We start from the raw sequence: 21,695 nt of genomic DNA on the forward strand, positions 1-21,695 counted from the left end.
TAAACCCCCCACCGCCCCCTGCTTCACACCTGCCAACACACATGCAGTTACGTGACAAACCAGGCGATGAGGCAGATGTGGGCCAAAACTAAGCTGAGAAAATGGGTGTTTTTTAATCTAGCAGAGGTCCCCGTTCCGGTTCGTTACGCGGCTGCGTGAAGACGTGCAGCAGCAAAAGAGCACGAACGCCAGACAGATCGGCCCGGCGTGAGCGGAACTGCTCCTTCCGACAACGTGCTCTGAAAAACCCTCGAAGAGCAGTGCAAAGAAAAGCTGGCACCACCCGAGGAGCCGCAGCTCTGAGGACGAGGTAACGTCGCCCGACACCAACGCGCCGACGCCACCCGGCCCCGGCCCCGCTGCCGCGACAGCCGCCAGCCCCGCCGGGCCCCCCGCGGCGGCGGAAGGGAGCGCGCGCGGGGCGGCGTCACCCCGCCTCTCCCGCCAACGCCGCTTCCTCAGCCGCTGAGGCGGGGCTGCGGGCGGGATCGGCGCCGCCCCGCCGCGGCCCGCCCTAGGCCCGGCGGCGGCGCACTGCTATGGCGGCGCCCGGCGGCGGGGAGGGCCCGGCCGCCGGCCCCGCGGCGGACGGCGTGCTGTGGGCGGAGGCGCGGGCGCTGCTGCCCGGCGCCGAGGAGGGCCTGACCTTGGCGCTGAGTGGCGAGGTGGAGGACTGCATCCTGCCGCTGCTGCGGCGGGCCCGCGGGCTGCTCTACGGCGCGGCGGGCCGGCCCGGCCCGGCGGCGGCGGCGGCGCTGCGGCGCCTGGGCGACGTCCTGCGCGACTACTCCTGGGAGAAGCTGAACGCGGGGCCGTGGCGAGAGGTCAGCAAGGCCTGGCGGCAGGTCTACGCCTACGGCTGCCTCTTCGGGGCGCTGGCCGAGGTCGCCGCCGGCCGCCCGCTGGCGCCCGCCGTCCGCCTCTGCGACATGGGGCTGCTCATGGGCGCCTCCGTCATGGACAACGTCCTCGCCCGCCTCGTCCGCGTCCTGCAGGCGCGCCTGCCCCGCGGGAAGCGCCGCGCCGCGGCCGAGGGGAGCGCCAAGGTACCGCCCGCGGCCCTGAGGCGACCTGGCCCTCGCGGGCCCCCCCGCCCCCCTTGCCCTGGCGGCCCCGCCCCCGCGGGCTCCCCGCAAACCCCCCCCTCCCCACCCGTTCTCCCCCCTTCCTCTCGTTCTCCCGCCGCCGGGGGTCCCCCGGGCTGCGCCCCCACGACCCCGTCGCCTGTTTCCCTCACCACCGCCGCCCCGGGGCCCGTGTTCTCTCTCGTCCCTCCCTTCCCCTCCGGGAGTGCGCGGCCCGGCGGGGGTGGGGGGGCGGCCGCGGGGGCCTTCGCTAGCAGCTGTGGAAGGAGGATGTCTGTGTTCCAGAGGGTCCGGATTGACCCCCCTCCAGTGCCAGATGTGCAGCCAGAAGATGAGCTTCCGCACCTTCACTGCCCTTCGCTGGAGCATTTCAGAGACAACTACCTCATTCCACAGAAGCCTGTGGTCTTGGAGGGGATTATGGACCACTGGCAGTGTATGAAGAAGTGGAGGTGAGAACGAAGTGTTTCTGCCCTCTCCTAGTAAGGGCGAGGATTGTTTTCTGTGTCAGGTATCTTGATGCTTGGTAGAGCAGCAGAGACCTCCACGGAAGATAGGTGCCATCGGCAATGACTTTTGTTGGCAGCACCTTCCTGCTGCGGTGTTGTCTTTGCTCTGTAGAAGTTGCTCCATAAATAAGGGCAGCGCATCAAACCGTCCAGAGCGTTGCAAGGTAAGTGCTCCGGTGCGCCGGGGAAACCCCGAGCTGGCCGGGACGGCACTGGAAGGCAGCTTGCAGCCCTGCTTCCTGGGGCCGTGCCGGGGAGCGCTCTGGAGAATTGCTGACTGACACTGTGTGTTGCTCAGCTGGAAACTAGAGACAAGCATGCATTGCTAACTGTTCCGGTGAGCTGCTCACATCTGAAGTGGGTCTGTCAGACACAGATCAGCGATTTTTATAGCTCGGAACTTGCTGATAATTAGTGCAATGGAAAGTGGGTTTCAGAGATGCGTGAGTAAGCGTGATTGGCTTTTTCATTCATAAGTACAAGCATTGATGTTTGTTCAGTGTTGTGTTTGAGCGTTGAGTTTCAGACAACGCCGTTCAGAAGCAACTAATAACGTTGTGCTGCTTGTGTAATGTAAGCAATGGAGCCAGCATTTCTAACACTGAGAAGTGAACATTTGTGAGATAAAGCTCATGATTCCTTAGTGAAGGGGGAAAAAACCCTCACGCTTAGTTTGAGCAATTGCTTTTGTTCCGCAGCCAAGGGTAAAATTGACATTAACTGAAGACACTTGTTATTTCATAGGGGTTTTATTCTTTTTTGAGGGAAGGTATGCCACTCCTTAACTTTAGGCCCTTAAAAAGGTGAACTTCTCCATTTAGTTAATATCATCATCAGTGGAGAGATGTATACTACCCGTCAAAGTAATTCCTCTGACTTTAGCCAGAATGGATATTATTGGCGCCTGTACACAGAATTTGGCACTGACAGAGAGCTGATCTAGCATTAATGATAAAAAGATAAAACATTTTATTTAGCAAATGTGGCGGTAGGCAGCAAAAAGATTAGCTATCCCTAGGCAAGAGAGACCAACAGCTTAATTCTGCTCAGCTCATTAGGAAACGATAGTTAGCTGAGGTAAATGGGTTTAAAACAAAACAGACAATTATGTGGCATAATATACACACAAGCTTGGCTGCATGTTTCCTTGCTGCTTGCATCCTTTTCTGCTGCCTTTTGTCTCTGCTTGGTTGGTTTCAGAGAGAAGAATCTCGTGGTAGTAGAGTTTTATTACTCTAAAAGATTGCATTCAAAATTAGTAAGAAGAGCAGTATAAAGGGGTAATGGAACTTTCTTTATTTCAGCGTGGACTATTTTTGTCAAGTCGCAGGGTGCCGCACAGTCCCCGTGGAATTGGGTACCCGATACACAGATGAGGAATGGTCTCAGAAGCTCATGACTGTTAGTGACTTCATCAACCAGTATATTGTGAATGAGGTCTGTTGATTCTTGGTTTTTTGCATCTCCAAATACAGCAGTGTGTTACTGGTACAGAATTTCTGCTTAGAACAAACATGCTTATAGGTGATGTCAAGGGAGAGGGGTATGCTATAAGCTCAACTCTGAATTAAAAGGTTTGACGTATTTTCAAGACCTGAAGCTACTAATAGTTATTGCAACAATAGCTAGGTTTGATTTTTATATATAATCAAATGTACAGCAGCTGGAATTTGATGAATAGATAGATAGCTTCTGCAACAAAAGCAGGAATGGTAGAGTCTAAGGATAAGGGATCCTCAGCCAGGAGTTTTGTTCCTCTTGATTATTAAACTGCTTAGTGAGATCTAGGATCAAGACCCAAATTCACATGCCACCAGGTAAAAAAAAAATAGAAAGTTGATTAGCAATTGAATGTCCTTTTACTTTCACAGCTGAGGGTCTGAAGCCCTCATTTCTGTTTCCTTCCTTCTGGCAGGAAGGACCATGTGCCATTGCAAATTGGTCCACGGTGCAGCCTGGAACAGAATGTCAAGATACTTGCAGGGAGTGACGGTGAATTAGACTGTGTACCAGCAGGGTCTAGCTATAAAGATGCACAGCGTTGTCACAGGATTGACAATAGAACTGTTGAGACTCCATAGGATTATAGCTAGGCTTCTTCCAGTAATTTGAGCTAGATAATTTGTTGATCGTGGGGATATATCTGCACTCTTAAAATTTCAGTGTAGCTCTTAAGTTACTATTTCAGAAGACCCCTTATACTAGTTAACTGTTAAAACAATTCTAGTACTATGAAATAGGACGTTGGAAATGGATGTTACCTATAAGTAAATTAACTGACTGAGAAGTCTTACCCTGTATGTCACTATGCATTTTTTTTTTCTTTCTCTGCTGTAATTTCAGAACAATGTGGGATACCTTGCCCAGCACCAGCTTTTTGATCAGGTAAAACTGAGTGAATGTCTTTATCTTTCTGCAGTCAAGCGTTCCCTTTGTAGCACAAGTCATGTCTTAGGATGTCAACTTTACTAGATGGAAGGGCATAGGGAGAATTCACAGTATTTCTTAAGCTTCTATTCCCACGATTTGAAGGAACAGAGGGAGGGGTTTATTCCATTGGCTGAAAGGCATGGAAACAAAACCCTTTCAGGGGTGAAGATATTCAATCTTGGTGCAGCATATACTTATAGGGATATCACCTGGAAAGCAGCATTTGCCCAAAGAATACGTAAGTCAGGGAAGAGATTTGGACAGGAAAGTCTTTGGTGGTGATATGTTCACCATATTCTGAAACGTTGTTCCAGTTAACCAGAGATTAGGCTGCTGGGAGACGTAAAAAGGAATCTCACAGAGAAGCAAGCTCAGTGTATAAAAACTCATCTGTTCCTTTTCCATGAAGAGCAAACCTGCTTATTCTTGGGAGTTTCTCTGGTTTCTGCTAAAGCAAAGGGTCTCTGAAGAAGGAGAAACCCCTTTCTCCCACCTCTCCTTCCAGCAGAATCTGCTAGCTAGGACAGAAAGTGTGAGGACATTTCCTGCAGATTCCTAGCAGTTCAGCTGCTTCTCTCCTGCCTTTGCTGGACAAGCAGGTCATTTGCTTTCTTTATGTCAAGCCTTGTTCCTCTGTTCTATGAATTACATACCTTTGGCAAGTCAGCACATACCTTTTTTAATGTTTTATTTCTTTATGGGAGTAGATCCCAGAACTGAAAGAGGATATCAGTATCCCTGACTACTGCTGCCTGGGGGAAGGGGAAGAAGATGACATCACCATTAACGCTTGGTTTGGTCCAGAAGGCACTATCTCACCCCTTCATCAGGATCCCCAGCAAAATTTTTTAGCCCAGGTCTGTACTCTACTTGCTCTACACATGCCATTAATGCTATAGCTCAAAAAAATGCTTACGGTATGTAAGTGTTAAGAGACGGGTAGCAGACAACTTGATGAACCATTGAAGGATAGAGACGACGCAGGTATTATTTTGCTATTCTGTTGCACGTGTCACTACTGCAACTTAATGCTCAATGTAATCTTCTAGGCCACAAGCACATTTTATTAGTGTTATCATTATTAGTTTCTTCTTTTCTGTTCTATTAAACCATTCTTATCTCAACCGATGAGTTTTACTTTTCCCAATTTTGCTCCCCTGTCCCACTGGGTGGGAGTGGAAGTGAGTGAGCGGCTGCGTGGTGCTTAGTTGCTGGCTGGGGTTAAACCATGACAATGACACAGAAATAAGAGCTAAAGGAGTATATGGAGGCTGAGCAGTCACTCTTTGTGGGTGCGTCTGCTTGCTGATGTGAACTGCACTGAAGATTCAACCTCCTTCTTCTCAGTTCTTCTAACTACTTTCTAGCTACCTAGAGCCCAAATAACATTGCATCAATTGGGTGCCTTTAACTTCGAATTTAAAATAATTTGGTTAAAGGCATTTCCTGGTACTTTGAATTCTTACCTGCTCTAAGGGAACAGGTACTTGAATTCCAATAGTCTGATTTAACTTTTTACTATACCAGTCTCTGTTTATTACTAACAAAGATAACAATATTTCTTGTAATCGGGTATATTTTACTGTTAAATGCCAGCTATGGCTCACAGTTCCCAGTCGTGTGCAGGTTAATGACAGATGGAAAACACTTATTGTAATGTATACAGGTATTTGGAAGAAAGTATATCCGTCTATGTTCTCCACAAGATTCAGAAAACCTGTACCCACATGAAAGCCAAATTCTTCACAACACTAGTCAGGTAAATAGTTGCCTGAAATTTTAATATCAGTAATGTTACTTTATTAAATCATATTTGAGTAAAGACATTCTACTGATGATTGTTTTTGTTTTTTATAGGTTGACGTGGAAGATCCTGACTTAGTTAAGTTTCCCAATTTCAGAAAGGCCGCATTTCAGTCCTGTATTCTGATGCCAGGACAGGTTCTGTTTATTCCAGTTAAATATTGGCACTATGTACGATCGCTTGATATCAGCTTCTCTGTCAGTTTCTGGTGGTCATAGCTCTGAAGCACACATAAAGTCCATGAGCTTTGTAATAGGAATTAAAAATCAGAAAAAGTAGCATCTGGTATCTTCTCACAAGAGAATTCTTTTTAAGCATGAGACTGTTCTTCCCTGTCCAGGGGTTTGAGGTGGATTTAAAAAAAAACCCCAAAAAAACAAAAAAACACCACACTCTTGCTCAGGATGGTGAAAGAATCTGGATGGGTAAATGGAAAGAAGATGCTACAGCCACTTTATTTTTGTAGATGCTTCTAACATGAACTCCTCATAAAGAGCATCTGTTAGACCATCATCTTGTATGTGTGTGTACATCTGAAACAGCTTTATATACAGGCACTGCCAGGACTCTGTTTCAAACTGAATTTGGAACATCAGGTTGGTGTTATCTTCTACTTGGATTTAATAACAGTAAAATTTGGGAGTTACATAAACAATGAGGGATGGTGTTACTCAAATGTTCAATATGAAAGATACTAATCTTCTATATGGAGAAAGTTACTGGTGTTAAGGCCGAGGAACATAATTGTAGTTAATCCATAGTTTAGTTGCAGTTAAATAAACTGAAGCTTAATCATACTTTGATTAACCATGAGCTGAACTGCTGATACTCTGCCTTGTGCAGCATCATACATTTCTACCAAGGAAAAGATATGCTACCATTCCATTCTGGTACCTAGCAGTATCTAGTCCTTGTCTTTTTTTCAAGTCACTCTTAAAGGAAAAAACATCCTTACATAAAACTGGCAAGGGAAGTGCTAACACTAAAAACTAAAAGAATCTGGTAATTTTTTTCACCACGTTGCAGGCAGAAGCTGGCATTGCCCCAAAAGTCTTGTCCTACTCCTTCCCAATCATTTTGACTATGGGAATATTCCTTCTCTTCTTGAACACAGCTGCTTGTGACCTGGCCTTATGTCAGATTAACTGTTCTGTGTCTAAGAAGGGACAAAAACCAAGCAAAAGTGCTAACTGAAAGTGTTCAGACTCTAGCCCTAGATCAGATATTCAGCCAGCTGCCTCAGTGAGGAGACCTCAAGCACTGCATGGATTTTTCACCTACTTGAAGCCCCGTTCCATTTTCATTTGTGTAACTGAAACCGTACAAATAGGGAACACTGTTGCTGAGAAGGGCTTCTGCTAATATCTCTCCTGCATAGATCAGCTTGCAGGACTGACTAAAAACATGTGCATCTTTCATTCCCAAACATGCACTGAAAGTCAGAACCCAAGAATATGGAGAACTACATAAACAAAGCAGCCTCCAAGAAAGCTGTGCAAGCATAACTGTGAAGAAGGAGAACAAGAAGGTCAATGATTTTTTTTGTAAGATTCTTTCATTCAGGATGTTGGTTTTATTGTAAAATCCTTAAAACTTCAGGAAAAAATAAGTACACTGAACAATGCACTGTTAGTAATGAATACAATACAGTCCAGCTATTCTGCGAGTGGGAGAAAAGTTTTCACTGAAAGCGAGTTTTCCTAGCATCGTCTAGTGCCAAGAATGAAGCTCTTCTCTGCTCTCCCTGTTTTTGATGGTGACTGGGAGTCTATCCGACTCATACCTGTAAACAAAACAAAAGGAAGCCTGATGAATGACACAAAACAAGGATGATATTGTATAACCTCCAGATTTTTAAAATGCTTTATATATTCCTATGTTCCTGTTCAGAATGTCCAATTTCCCTGGCTAAATAGAGAAGTTCCAAAGAGACTGTGCTCCTCTTGGAAACTCAGTATTTGCAGAAGTTTCAGTGTCACGTGTTGTGTCTGTCCCCTACCTGCCCCACCCCATCCCCTGCAACACACTTTAATGATGTTAGAAACAATTGCACAGGATCTGGTAGTGACCATAAGGCATAATCCTTACACTTTCAGGGCTCAGTGTTGCCCGTGAATGGTTTACTGTCTGAAACATACAACTGAAGTGAGAAATAACTGATACTCAGCTGCACTTATAAATAATACAGGCAGTGCCACTGAATATCAGTCCATTCTCTAGTATTATTACACTCATTTTTTTTAATTTTTTTTTTTTTTAATAGGTTGCTTGGTACCTGGAATGTCACAAGACCAGAAATCATTACACTGCGGACAGCGTGGTTCAGTCTGAGCTCTGAAGTACTTTCTGACACAAGGTAAATGCATTCCAATTCCACAGGATTCACATACTTGGCTCTGAAATCAGAAGTGTTGATAAAAAAAATTAATCTTTCTAACCTGTCCTTCAGCTTAACGTAAAGTTGTTACAAAGGGCAGCAGATGTGCAGTGCTTTATTCCAAAGAATGGTTCACACAGTACAGTTGGTGGATACTCAAAAGTGAAAGGTAGTAAATGATAAAAGGAGACATTTTCCTGGAAGCTAGGAAATACTATTTCCCTATACGGACAAAATTTACCTTGAAAGACAAACAACACTGAGCTATTTGGGTGCAATAAAGGAAACCAATTGGGATGGAAAAAGTAACATGGAAGTATGGTAGTTGGGAAGATGAGAAGATGCAGGGTCAAGGAGCAAGAGAATGCTGTAGTTTTGGAATAGGAGTTCAGGCTGTAACCACTTATGCAAGACTAAACTGGTAACTTACCAGCTGTCAAAATACAGTGCTTTAGCATGCTATATATAAGCATACATGTTCATTCTGAAGTCAAAGACACAAGCAATTCCTGAACCAAAATTCCAGGGCCAAAGATGAATGTGCGTCACATGAAGACTGTTGTTTGTAAGGTCCAAATGTAAGATAGCTAACTCTTAAGTGTTATGCCTATTTAAGGATAAGGGGTTCATCTCTAGCCTGCTGGCTTTGGAAAGCAAGACAGCACAATCATGCTCCTCATTGGGTGAGTTTGCTTTCTCCAAGTTTATACTTGGAGATACTGCTCCAAGACAAGTTTTTTTTCCAAAGACAGAAGATAAAATACCTACACTGGGAAAAAAAAAAGGGGGGGGGGGGGGAGACATGTTTATATTCATGGGCACCATTACCAGATTACAAGACCAGAATTTTTCAGTGCCTGCCTAATTACTCAGAGTAAAGTATCACAAACTTCAGCTATGACCACATAAGAACATTGGCAGATACCTACTGAGGTAATAAAACAAGCGTTACCTGGATGGCAAGGCTGTGACAGATGTTACACTTCCTTGCCACATCTTGGTAGTTGCTGAGAATGTATTGTTCCATCTCAATTATGCAGCGAGTATGCAGAGTATATTCTCCATTTCTCTAAGGAAACAAGTGGCAAGACTTAATTTAATTCCTTTTACCTTTTTTGACTTTTCTAACCACCTGCTAGCAACCATCTGACATCCACTTTTTTCTGCCATCATGAAACTAACATGCTGATGCTGACATAATGCAAAACTGAAATACTTTTGAAGTAGCAGAATTCACCTGTTTAGAAGATGAGAATCAAAATCTCATACTTTTAAGAGGTCTAGTCCTTAGAAGGTACAGATGAGCAAGCATGCTCTCCTTAAAGACATGCAGTTTTGGGACCCTCCATTTGCACGTTAGCAGAAATTCTACTGGCTTTCAGCAAAATCTAGGCATTTACTGCTTGAGGTATCTTTGAAAATTTCTGTTAAATCACTCTAATGTAAGTAAACAAGTGGCAGCAGGTTGGAGTTCTATGATGCAATGAATCCTGGAGAAAAGGGATTGAGGTCTCACTTCTCTTGGCAAGCAACTACAGTGTCCATGCCGCAAGCTAATCTCAATTTCTCCCTCGTGAAGTACAGGAGATTTAAAAACATGCACAGTGGCCCATGCGTTTCTGGTACAGGAGTTCAACATGTTTGCCCTCGCTGCTTTCCAGGATATTCTAAATGTAACTAACAGCACTGATCGCCCTACAGCTCTTGTTCCAAGTTTAAGTATGCCATGCTGTTGTGTACAAAGGATGTCTGTACGTTGCAATGCAGGGCTGTACGCACATACCCACCTAGCTCAGGTACAAGAAACTGAAACCACACTGACCTGTACAGACCTACCCAAGGACTTTTTCCTTGTAAATGTACTACCTCTTCTGCAAAAATCACTGCAGCAGCAATAAGCACAGGCCCCACAAAACCATTTTTGCCATCATTCATTAAAGAACAGCTCCAGTTTCAGCCATCACATCCATAACAAAATAATAGCTGGACCTATTAAAATATGAACACTTGAAAAGACACAGCAGTTACCTCAGAGAGCCACTTATCCTCCACAAAAACTTTCAGCACTTGTTCCGCTTCCTTTTTCTTCATTTTCTTTGTCTTCAGTTGGTCAGTCAAGTTTAAAATATCTGTAGAAGAGGCAAAGCCATTTTCTGATAATATGATTAGGTCCATCTACAGAAAGAAACATTTTCAACTATTAAAAAAAACATGCTATTAGATAGACACATCTTGTAGTACAGTGCAGCTTTTTTACCATCCATACATATGAGATATACTACAGTATATGGCTTGAACCAGGATTGTAGAACAAAGGCCAAAAGCTGCAACAGTCATCGTTAGCTTGACAGTTTTAATCTTTGCCAAGAAAACAATTCCACAAATAGAACTGAACAGTGCTGCCTAAAGGAAGCTGCATTCAGGGGCCCTTGAGCATACTCAGGGGTGACAGTTGTGTTGCTTTTTACCTGCTTTTTGTCAAGGTTCTTTTGAGGAAAAATCTCTGACTACTAAAGTAAGTTTGTCCACTGCGGAGTCATTAGTACTGCAGAACCTACCTGGCACTTGAAGGTTGTAGCAATCACAACTGAAAATCCTGAAGGTGTTTGTTTAACTAAAAGCAGATATGTCAAGTCACTAACTCCAAGGAGCACTCCCTTATTGCTGATTTCAGTTTACCGATAACTGACTTTCAACAGGGAATCATTACTTGCATATACTCCCATCCCTACCCTCCCATTTAGTTCTTAAACCACATCTCCATTCATTTCCATTTCCATTCATTTTAAGATGGTATCTTCACAAATAATGTGATTTACTAACTGATTACTGACATACTTACTGTTTTTCTGAACAATTCTAATTCATTTTCTGTATAGTCCGATGCCATTTTAGTTATTTCAGTTTCTGCCAAATTCACCTACAAAAAAAAAAAAACTTAAACTGAAATCAAAGTGCCTTTGTATTTCTACACCATAAACTGTAAAAGATCCTCTGGGCTAAAGAATACATCATCTTACAATTAACAGAAGCGACATTTCTTTAAGTAGCATTAAAGTAGCTGTTGCTTAAGATGGCACTCAATGGTTCTCAAGTCCCTTCTTTGTAACCCCTGATCTTCCAGCCACGTGTTCTCCATAGCTGCCTCTGCCCAGTCCAAGCTCTTAAACAACTCGGCCTCCCCGCTACAGAATTATACAGAATATTAGTTATATTTAGTAGAACTAATATATTACACCAGGATACTGTGCAGGACAGTAGCACTATGTCATAACACACTTTTTTGTTTCACTGTGAAAAACAGTCACCTATATTTCATATTCTTATTGCACATGCTGCTGCTATTTATTATTAGCTTAGGTTAATTGGCAGAATGACCCAGAAAGGTTAAAAGCAGCAGCTAATATTAGAATACTTCCTGTATGGTCTTTTGAAATTACTATATAACCTTCCGTCTGACATGCACATTGCAGAACATCTAGGTAAATGTTTTATAGGCCATTCCTTAGCAACTGTTTTATTCTAGGTTGATTTTTGAGTAAGAGAAAAAGAAAACTAATGTTGGAGGGCTCTCTGTGTTTTCTAGTTTAAAAATTCACCTTGAGAAAGAAAGTCTCCTGTGAAAAAGAAATCTCACTTCAGCACTTAAGCAATGTTTATGCTAAATAAATCAGATGCTACTGTAGTCCTTGCTGCTGTGTTCTGTGTCCACGCACCTAGGCTGTTGGCAGTTTATCCTCCCACTTCCCTATTCTACAAGTAGCTTCTACAGCAGCTGTCAGCATAACAGTGGAACAGCCCCACATAAACCACACAAGACGCTGCTAAGAGTAAGAAGCCTACTGGCATATGCAGCCTTCAGTTCTAGATTTTGTTTTCTCTAAATATCAGTTCTATTATACTGTGACCCTAAGGTAAGTCCAAAGGTGGCAGTTAGGGCAGCCTTATGTTTATTATGCACACATACAGCTAGGTTTTTTTCCCCATTTATAACTGGAAGGTGTGCAGACCTTTTACTGGCACGTTATTCAAAGGTTAATTTTAAGTTGGAGACAGGGAGGCTGAGGCTCCCTCTGCCATTCATGCGCTGGTCATGAGAAGCCAAACCACGCGATGGCAGCACATCACATACTTACTAAAGCATAATGTGCTCTCCCATCACCTTCTGACATTCCTTTCCGGATCTGCATAAACAAAGGCTGTAGATGGCTGTTAATGGTACTGATGAAATCATCCAGTTTATCATGTGCGTAGTAGACTGAAGATAAGAAAAAGCACATACTCAGAAAACCCAAACAACTACAGATCAGGCAGATCTTTTTATGTTTTATCTGCTGAAACATTTTTTTCCTAGGTAAAAGAGCTAAATGTTAGTGAGGCAGAATTCAAATAGATCTGCTACATTCAGCAGACATAATTTTCTTGTGCTGCTGACTACTAGCCTTCAGAGAAGCTCTGCTCCTTCAAACTCAGAGTTTAGAGAGAGAGTCCAGACATTCTGCCTTGCTGTATGGAACCCACCGCATTAATCCATTAATTACAGTAACTTGAACTAAGTTTAACTGAAAATAAAACATGATCAGGAAAAATTATTATGCACAATACAAAAATATACTTGCATGCTTTTGTTTACACACAAGGGATTCCTTGTTTCTTTGTGTTCTGTTTCACAAATTAATGGCATATAAATGATCAAGTTACATACCAAAAAACTTAAATTCTAGCATTGAGAAATACAGGTAATATCTTGTGTCATGTGCTACAAACAAATTAAATACTAGCAGAAGTTCTATCTTAGGCATAATCAAGATGGACTTTGGAGTCACTCTGTAGAAGCATGTGCTATGGCATTTGCTTGCACAGCAACAGCACACGCCCTCAGGAGTTTCCATCCAAAACAAAATGATGTCAGTGACAAAACTCCTGTTGACTTCAGCAGGCTAGGTTTTAAAAAACAGTTAAGTATCAGCTTATAACTTTAGAAAAATAATACTCAAAAAATACTACCAGTTATCACTAACTTAATACTATTCTCTGTTACAAGAGGCAATCACTTGTGTAAACAGCATCAGACAGAGAGGTCCCACTCTCAAAACCCCACTATACTTTATAGTGTAGCACAATGCAAAAACATCAGTCACAGGAAGGTCCTGCCCAGAAAGTTTGTGATTCTGATATGTAAGACTCCTTAAGTGAAAAAAACCCCAACAAACAGCAATAGCAATAATAAAGTAAGTATAATATTAAAGTAAGTAGAATTTTGTTAAATTGTCGTGCCACCTGCCTGGCACCTGTCAGCGGGAAACACTCCGCACACATCAAAGCCAGTGAGCATTAGTGACAAATCTCAAAGAGGGCAACAGAAGAATATTCTTTTGTACAACAGCTCTAACATTTTAATGTGAGATGAACGGCTGCTCTAGTAGATCTTCTGTGGAAAAAAAAAAAAGGGATATAAACTCTCCATAAAAAATGAATGGGGGACAGACCACACCAAAAGCTGCACTTAACAATTTTAACATTAAAAAGTTGGTCAGTTTACAATTCCATACTCAGAAGAAATGATAAATGCCCTTTACTATTTGCAAAAGCTTTAACTTACCTCTCTGAAACAGTTCTTGTACAGGCAGCCATAGCAAATGATCAGATAGAAACAGGTTATTCAAATACACTACTACTGAAAAACACGTTATTTACTGTCAACAGATTTGATGAGAAATTAGATAAACTAATGTGATCTTCATTCAGTAGGTATCCACAATCTTTGTATTCTGACTATGCAGGTACAGGAATCTCTTTGTCCTTTTTTCTTCTGGTAAAATCTCTCAGAGGTGTCAATACTACTTCGAAAGACTGTATTTAAGAAGACCTTGTTGTAACATGAGTATGTGAGATGCATTCTAGAGCCAGAACTACCCTACTTCCAAAATACTGGATTAAATAAACTGTTTGAAAAGTCTTAATTTCCAATAACTTGCCCTGTAAAATGCAGTACCTTAAAAAAAACAAAACCAAAAACCTCAAAAAATAAGACTTAGTTACAATTTCTGTAAATTATTTTTTGTAACAGAAAATAATTTCCTTCTCTAGGGAATAAAATGCAATCTCAACTAATACTGTATCACAGATGTACTTACTGTAATGTGTTTTCAGTCAAATAAATATTAAAGCAAATTGCTATTCCAGTACCCAATTATGAAGACAACGAAGTTCTTCATAGCATTTAAAACCAAGTATATGCAGGAACCAGGTATTATTCTTTCTGTCAATAAACAATTCTCATCCTTGAACACTTAATAAAGATAGCATGTGACAGCATTAGAAAGAGAGCTCATTATGTGTTACCCTGAGAACACTGCTTGGGAGCCTTTTCTTTTAGAATAAATTCTTTCAGTTCAATGACAGATAGCAGATGAGCAAATAGGAAACAGTGAACATTAAATGAATGGAACACAAATACTCTGGGGTTTGGCGTAGGGTTTTTTCCTAAATTTAAACAAATTCTTAATAATAAATATTTTCCACAGAAAAGCTGAACAGATCCCTTACTGAAGATAAAGCAGAGGTGCTCAGAGAAACCGGAAACTTTTCTGAATGTGCCTGTATGCAAACTACGAACAGCAGATTGCCTAACAAACAAACTTACACTCTTGGTTAATTATCCCTTTTCAATAGGCACCGTTTTAAATTTTCTTGCTTAAACACAAGCGAACAACAGGAATCTTTATTACTTAGATTAGCCTGAGATGCCACAGCTTCATGATAAATTTAAAAATATACTAGTACCATTATAAAATTAGAGCTATTATTATAGCTAGAAAAAACTGAAGCAACAGAACCACTACTGCTAAGAGAATCTAAAAGCTTATTTTACGAAGTTCTTTAAAAATGAAACATTCTTAATTACACTTCGCAACAACATGTTGTACAATACCTTTTTTTTTCCTTCTGTTTAACAACATCAAAACCAAGCCAGAACACTTCCTTGCATTAGCACAAGGTATTATACATAAATACATAAAACCAGGCAATCCCTGTCTCAGGGAGCTTAATGACATTTGAACTATGGACTAGACTACGTCATTCACTGTTGAATTTTTTATATGTGTCCTGCTTTACATTATTTTAAACTCTCATGAAACCATTCACATTAAACCTCTTTCTACACATACATCTATGACAGCTGTTTTAGCCTTCCCATGAAAAACAGAATCACTGGGAAGAAAAACAAGTTGCTGCTTCTAGTAGCATACTGCAACACAACAATCTAAACCACTCAGACTACAAAGGAGTTTAGGGAAGGAAAATAGTTACTCAAACAGCACAGATGGATCTTCACCAGCACTGCAGTGTTGATACATTTGAAAAGTTCTAATGAACTTCAATAAGGACTCACAGCCAAGACTTCAGTTTTAAAGTGTAACCACTAGGCCACCAACACCTACGCTCTGCTATAATGCTGGTTCAGTACAACTTGAGACTGACACATCCCATCTTTTTGCAGACTTCTTAACACAGGGAGTATTGAATTTTGACCCAAGGCATATAGTCAGTCTTCATTACCAGAACATCTAAATGAGTACATTTTATGTTTCAATCCAGCTACAAGGCATCTGATATGCAGCAAAAAATATTTAGCAGAAAATATAGGCTGCATTACATGGGACACAAAAATAGATTACTTCATTCTGACCTTAAATTCTATGGATAATTAGATACAAATCCACAGTAAAACCAGCAGAGTCCCTGTAGAGCGGGTAGCATTGTGACAAGATACAAGAATACTACTAAGCCTGGCAGGAGCATGGCTTCCAGAACTAGTAATAGGCAATATGATGCAGGTGAGATGGGAGAAAGTACAGCCACCAACCAGAAAACCTCATCTCATCCTCACCAAAACATTTCCTCAGCATTCACTTCTCCCACAACACGCAAGAAAAATAACTGAAATGCATTTACTTAAAAGTGTTCACTACGCTATAGCAAAGTACTGCTGAAGAATTGTGTGATCTCACTGTCTATACTCCCACTGATCTTCCTCAGTCCCTTTTCTGTCAGTGCTTTGTGATATTCTTCATTGTCTACACAAAAATGCCTAGTTTGAAGAGCCAAAAGCCATGTTTTATTTTTCTAGTTTTGACATGTTTGATGCACTATAAAGCAAAATACCAAAACAACAGTACAGTGGATTTTTCTGTTGTTTTGCAGTGCAAACACTTCTCTGATAAAACAGATGGTTATCTGCAAATTCCACCACAGATAAGAAAAATTCCCCTAAGCTCTAGCTGAACTTTGCAGACAAGATATAAGCATAATGAGCACACTGGGTCACACACAGGAGCAGCTGCTGGGGCTCTTCCTAGAATACTAAATACTAAAAGACATACAAAAGATGTAAAGCAAAAATACTTGTCTATTCTATGAATCCCTGTTTCTCTTATAGAGTTTATTTAGTGGGTCTTTCAACAGCCAAGCATGAAATATATTATGCTTAAGAAATTGGTATGATTGTAGACTAAAGTGGCACTAATGGTTATTTTCTTCTGAGTTCAGATACCAAACCAGTGAAACAAAATACAAAACGTAGTTAGTCAAAAGCCAGTCTGATACAATGAACACTAATGAATGGTTAACCAGTACACTCCTTCTGTATATCGAAATAGGCAGGAAAAAAGCAGTTTTCTCTTATTCTTCCGTTTTTCTAAACATCCTTTCATATATGGACTGTATCAGCCATTTTTCTCATGAACTGCACTGTAACTTAACATAGAGTTACATTTTATAATTAATTTTATAAATATTACCTAATATAGTCCTTCAGTAAATACTGCCATTGGTCTGAAAGGCAACCTGATTTTGTCCTTCCAAATCATCCTTAGGTTCATCAAAAATACAGGAAAAGAAAATATATCTATGTTTTTCTGTTAATCTTCTGGCCTTGAAGAACGTTGCAAGGAAAACGCTTGTGAATGACCATGTCTTTGGAAAATAAAATGCTGGTCGTGAAAATAGCCAATATTGTTATATTTAAATACTCATCAAATGAAGATGTGCTGAATCCAAGAAAAAATAAACTTGGAAATCTATCAAAGGATAGAGAGCACATGAATCTCAATATTATTGCATGATCTGTTAAAAAAAAAAAAAAAAAAAAAAAAAAGTCATTCTATTACAGAGAGAAACATGTTTTCCAGGAGAGGGGCACCATATTTCCAGCTGTACTATTTAGAGTAACATAAACCCAGAGCTTCAGTTATTAAAAACCTTCAGCTGGCTGGGAAGACAGCAGGAAAAATAACTACAAACTCTCCTATTTTTACTGTTTCCTGATTTCAGGCTGGGGTCAGGGTCAGAATAATAGCGTAGGTATTGTCTTGTAAAGGGATCCAATAATAGCCAACTCAGATACTACCATTTCCCTGACTACACAAACAAAGGAGAAGCCAGCTTGCACCCACAGACAACGCACAAAGCCATCCCAGAAAGGATGCTGAGAATGTTGTGGCACCTTAGCTATTCTGTAATGCTAGAGATCTGCAAGATGTCTTTAACTTTGCAGTTAAATTTTTACTATAATGTGTTTCATAACTGGAGAAGCCATAACACAATGCAGACAGAAACAGCATGCACTAAGGGATTCCAGTAAAAAGGTATTAGCAATTTTAAGAACCTTCCTTGACAAGCCTGCAATTTGTATCCTAACTGAATTGTATACTTTCTAGCAGTCCTACACAGCACTTTGATAGACGTTTGGAGCTTCTCCTTCAGAGCTGCATGCAGATTTTAGCATAGACACTTGTCTACTAACATGAAGCATGCAGGTGATACATGAAAAGTAAAAAGGTACCTCCTGGCCAAAAGGCTTAGGATTTTGAAATAAACCAGAACAAAAGAATATGCCAAACACCAGGAAGGAAAGTTTTCAGATCACTTTGCTCAGAGGCTGCACAGGCTGGTTACTATATGACTAGACTTCACTTCACTTGATGCAGCTCTTTTGTCCTTTTGTATTTAAGGAAACCAATGTCATGGATAGGAGACAGCCTTGTTATGTAATGCTTACAACCTGCAAGAGAAAGGAATTAATTCAAATAAGCTAGTTTTAGTAACATTAGCTTTGATCTGATTTGAAAATTATTGTTCAGATTACAGTAAGCAGTATTAAGATGTATCTGAAGAAAACTACATCAAAATCAGAACTTCATCTAGAAACAGTCCAGTCAGGCTGAGCATAAAAATGCTATTGCCATGATCTTGTAAATTGTGATACTGTTAACTTTGCCCCTAACAAGAATGGGATTGTCAAATCGCCGGTTCTTTTGCTCATAAAACAAATGTGTTCCATTCAGTGAGTCAAGTTCAACATCCTTTTGCCTCCCAACATGACAAAAAGCTTTCCTAGTTAGAGCATTTGATAAAACTTTAACAGTTAAAACTCCCACACTGTGTCTGTGTAATTTCACAAACTTTTCCATTGCACATCAACGGTTACTATGCACAAAAAATATCAAGTACTTGGTAGGTAGGCAGCAGTTGCAATGGAGCCATTTTTTTCTAAATCCTTCTATTAAATAAACGTTCCTAATGAATAGTAACTCTGTCAGTTCTTACTGCAGTACCGCTCACTGATCCTGCATACTGAAAACACAATCTAGCTGTGAAGTTTTTTTTCCTTAAGGTTCTTTGTTCTTAACACACAATAAACTCATTATAGTCATGCTATTGGCTTAGGCCATCTCTAGCATTTATGATAAATTCTTTTACAAACCACAGCGGCTTGGTTCTCACAAATACAGGAGTCAACCTGTAAAAAGCAACATTATTTTTCCATGCTTCCATTTTTTCAGTCAGAAATTTGGGCAGGTGATGAAATAAGCTCCTTTGGCTCTGGAGAGTTTGCAAACCTATGGAGTCTGTTTGACTCCTTTTAACTAAGGAAAATACATAAATAGTGCCATCGCCCAGAAAGGACTCCACTTGTGGCAACAAAGCAAGATGGAATTCACAACAGGTTGTGTGCATCGGCAACTACAGTCCCCTCTCTCTTAACAGAGAGAAATAGTTAGCAATGCTGATGCTAAAGTTATCCTGGTTAGCCACTGGCAACCAAATAGTTCAGTTCCCCTGCAGTTACTGCTTCAGCTCTCAACAGTCACACAGATATCCTGAACTGACTAAACCCTTCAAATAACTGTTAAGGTGGCTTTTATTGTTAAAGTTGTAAATACTAGAGAACTAGAAAATAACTCGAGACATACATTCAGTGCATATTAGATCTCAGAACATGTACTTTAAACAACATTTGCTGGAGTTATCTGCCTTCCAGTAGTAATGGTTTAAAATCACTGATTTGAACAGCATTTGGGTGTTTCCTTTTAAGTGACACTTTTTGTTCTTACACATTCCTTGTCCTTTTCAATTTTGTTCATAAATAAGGGAAAGATGAAAATAGAGGAATTTTATTCTTTTACTATCTTTGGGGAACCAGCAACTGGCACATCTAATACCTACTGATAAACCAGTGCTAAACACATTGTTCATTACAGCTTTATTTGGGTTTGTGCCCAGCGCATTTGCAAAATTAGTGAAAATGAAACACAGATCTCTGATCTGTAAGCAGATCTCTCGGAAAAAGTCCTTATCGAGTTGAGTACATGTGTCTGTACTATTTAAGTTTGAACATCAACTTCAAACAGATTTGATAGTATGCAACCAAATTTTTGTTACATGTGCCCTAAAATTCAGCTTGGTATAGCACATATTAAAACTAACCAGCTGACTGTGTAATCAGTCAGATGTGAGAGATTTACTCAAGATGGGTAAAGCATATGCTTCATATATTCCAAAGGAAATCTTTCCAATTAGGTGTGAAGAAAAACATTCTGGAAATTTCAGCACTATTGGCGTAAAAAATGATTTTTTTTAAAAACGTATAACCTATAAGAAAAATCTTTGCTAAAATAAAAAGTGGTCTGTATGAGTTTGACTTGATTAAAACTTAAGCTTCCTCATTGCTGTGTAATTTTATCTTTAGGAAAGAGAGAGAACAGTCACATCATTAAGTTTTTAAACTTTTTTTTACATGGTGCGTGGTCTTCAGAAATCTAATTGTTTGTAAGCTGCAGCAGGAAAAAAAAAAGTAGTTCTTCCATCTCCCTGCTTTTTCTCTGAAAAAGAGACACACCTTTATGGATTTCACAGCAGCGCCTGTGTAATTTCCTAGCCTCTGATCCTTCCATTATCCCATGAGACATCAGGACCTGCAAGAACCGTCGATGAGCATCAGTCATCTGAGCTGCCATTGCAGTATTCCACCAGGCTTCAAATGCTGCAAGAGGTGTAAGCTGGAATTAATGCACGTGTTCACACAAATTAAAAATACGCAGTCAAAGCATACATAAGATTTCAATTAAACTCTCTAACATTGCATCGGGGAAAGAAAGGCAGATCCCCCAGGTTGTGCTCAGAATATGGACAGTGACTAACTCCACGGTTCTAGGAGAAGGATGCAAAAGATAAAACTCCAACCAATTTCAGCTACAGAATAAAACAACGAAGGCATTGTGCTATCGTACCCCCAACCAGAAAATAGTAGGGTTGTACGTGTTAAGAATCGACAGAACAAATCCTCCTCCAAACGTTCTGAAGAGCCTCAGAACCCAAGAAAAGCATCCCGGGAAATTCGTTGGCCACTGCAGCCAAACAATCCTTAACCGTCCACGGGAAAAAAAGAGGTTTCCAGACTCCCAAACGCCTCCAGGCCAAAGGACCGCAGACGGACCAAACCGAGAAACGCCGCCGAGCGCTGAGGTTCCCGACGCCTCGCACCCCGCCTCCGCCCCGCACCCCGGCGGTCGCCGACCAGCAGGCCCGAGCCAGCCCGCCCGCCCCGGGGACGCCGCCCTCCGCCGCTCCCGCCCGCCCAGCGGCGGGGGGGACGTGCCGAGGCGGGCGCGCCGTCGGACCGCAGCGCGCTGGGAGCTGCCCACGGGGAAACGTGAAGCGGCTCCCGCGTCAGCGCGCTGAACCCGCGGCAGAGCGACCGGCGGCCTCCGGCCGGGCTCCGAGCTCCGGCCTGCCCCGGCCGCCGCCGCCCTCTTCGCCGCCCGCTCCGCCCTCGGGCCGCAGACCCGCCGGCGAAGCCATGGGCAGCCGTCCGAGAAACGGGCCTCTCCCCACCGCCCCGCCAAGGCCTACATCCCCCCTCGGCCTCCGGCCGCTCGGGCCGCTTCGCCCCCCCCCCCCCGGCCGCCTCACCCGCCGGCCTCCGCCGCCGCTGCAACCCCGCTGCTCGACAGCTCGGCGATCGCTGCGACCGCCTGCCATCGATCGGCTCGGCAGTGCGGCGGCCCCGCCCCGCGGCTGGGGGGCGGGGCGGCAGGGGTGGGGCAGCCCCGCCCCGTGGCGGGGGACGGACGGACACGGGACACACGCCCCGCCCCCCCCCCCCGCCTGTTTTGCACCGCAGAGACGGGCGCTCCCCGCGTGCT

General features: G+C 42.3%; 2 protein-coding genes and 1 long non-coding RNA gene across 4 annotated transcripts; 2 read left to right on the forward strand and 1 right to left on the reverse strand.

Moving 5' to 3' along the window:
• The first annotated feature begins 527 nt into the window (after positions 1 to 527).
• Positions 528 to 6,338, forward strand: KDM8 (lysine demethylase 8). Its single transcript, XM_049790950.1, has 7 exons — positions 528 to 1,046; positions 1,371 to 1,537; positions 2,899 to 3,031; positions 3,938 to 3,979; positions 4,732 to 4,881; positions 5,691 to 5,783; positions 5,882 to 6,338. The coding sequence occupies exons 1-7, from the start codon at positions 540 to 542 to the stop codon at positions 6,044 to 6,046; spliced, it is 1,257 nt and encodes a 418-aa protein (XP_049646907.1). The 5' UTR covers positions 528 to 539; the 3' UTR covers positions 6,047 to 6,338.
• A 103-nt stretch (positions 6,339 to 6,441) lies between these two features.
• LOC126033902 (uncharacterized) lies at positions 6,442 to 15,097 on the forward strand. Its single transcript, XR_007504516.1, has 3 exons — positions 6,442 to 7,356; positions 8,092 to 8,184; positions 14,733 to 15,097. It is a non-coding gene; the product is annotated as an uncharacterized LOC126033902 (long non-coding RNA).
• On the reverse strand, positions 7,370 to 21,537 carry NSMCE1 (NSE1 homolog, SMC5-SMC6 complex component). Of its 2 annotated transcripts, none has more exons than XM_049790952.1 (8): positions 21,463 to 21,537; positions 20,390 to 20,533; positions 12,342 to 12,463; positions 11,048 to 11,125; positions 10,234 to 10,380; positions 9,158 to 9,274; positions 8,104 to 8,224; positions 7,370 to 7,611 (listed from the first exon to the last, which is right to left on the reverse strand). In XM_049790952.1, exons 2-8 carry the CDS (start codon positions 20,505 to 20,507, stop codon positions 7,529 to 7,531), a joined length of 786 nt encoding a protein of 261 aa, XP_049646909.1. In that variant the 5' UTR covers positions 20,508 to 20,533; positions 21,463 to 21,537; the 3' UTR covers positions 7,370 to 7,528. The 2 variants fall into 2 exon arrangements, with proteins under 2 accessions (XP_049646909.1, XP_049646908.1); XM_049790951.1 differs by having other exon boundaries at positions 21,403 to 21,522.
• Between the last annotated feature and the right edge of the window lie 158 nt (positions 21,538 to 21,695).

Source organism: Accipiter gentilis, chromosome 33 (assembly GCF_929443795.1).
Source record: "Accipiter gentilis chromosome 33, bAccGen1.1, whole genome shotgun sequence".
In the NCBI taxonomy this organism is placed as follows: Eukaryota; Metazoa; Chordata; class Aves; order Accipitriformes; family Accipitridae; genus Astur; species Astur gentilis.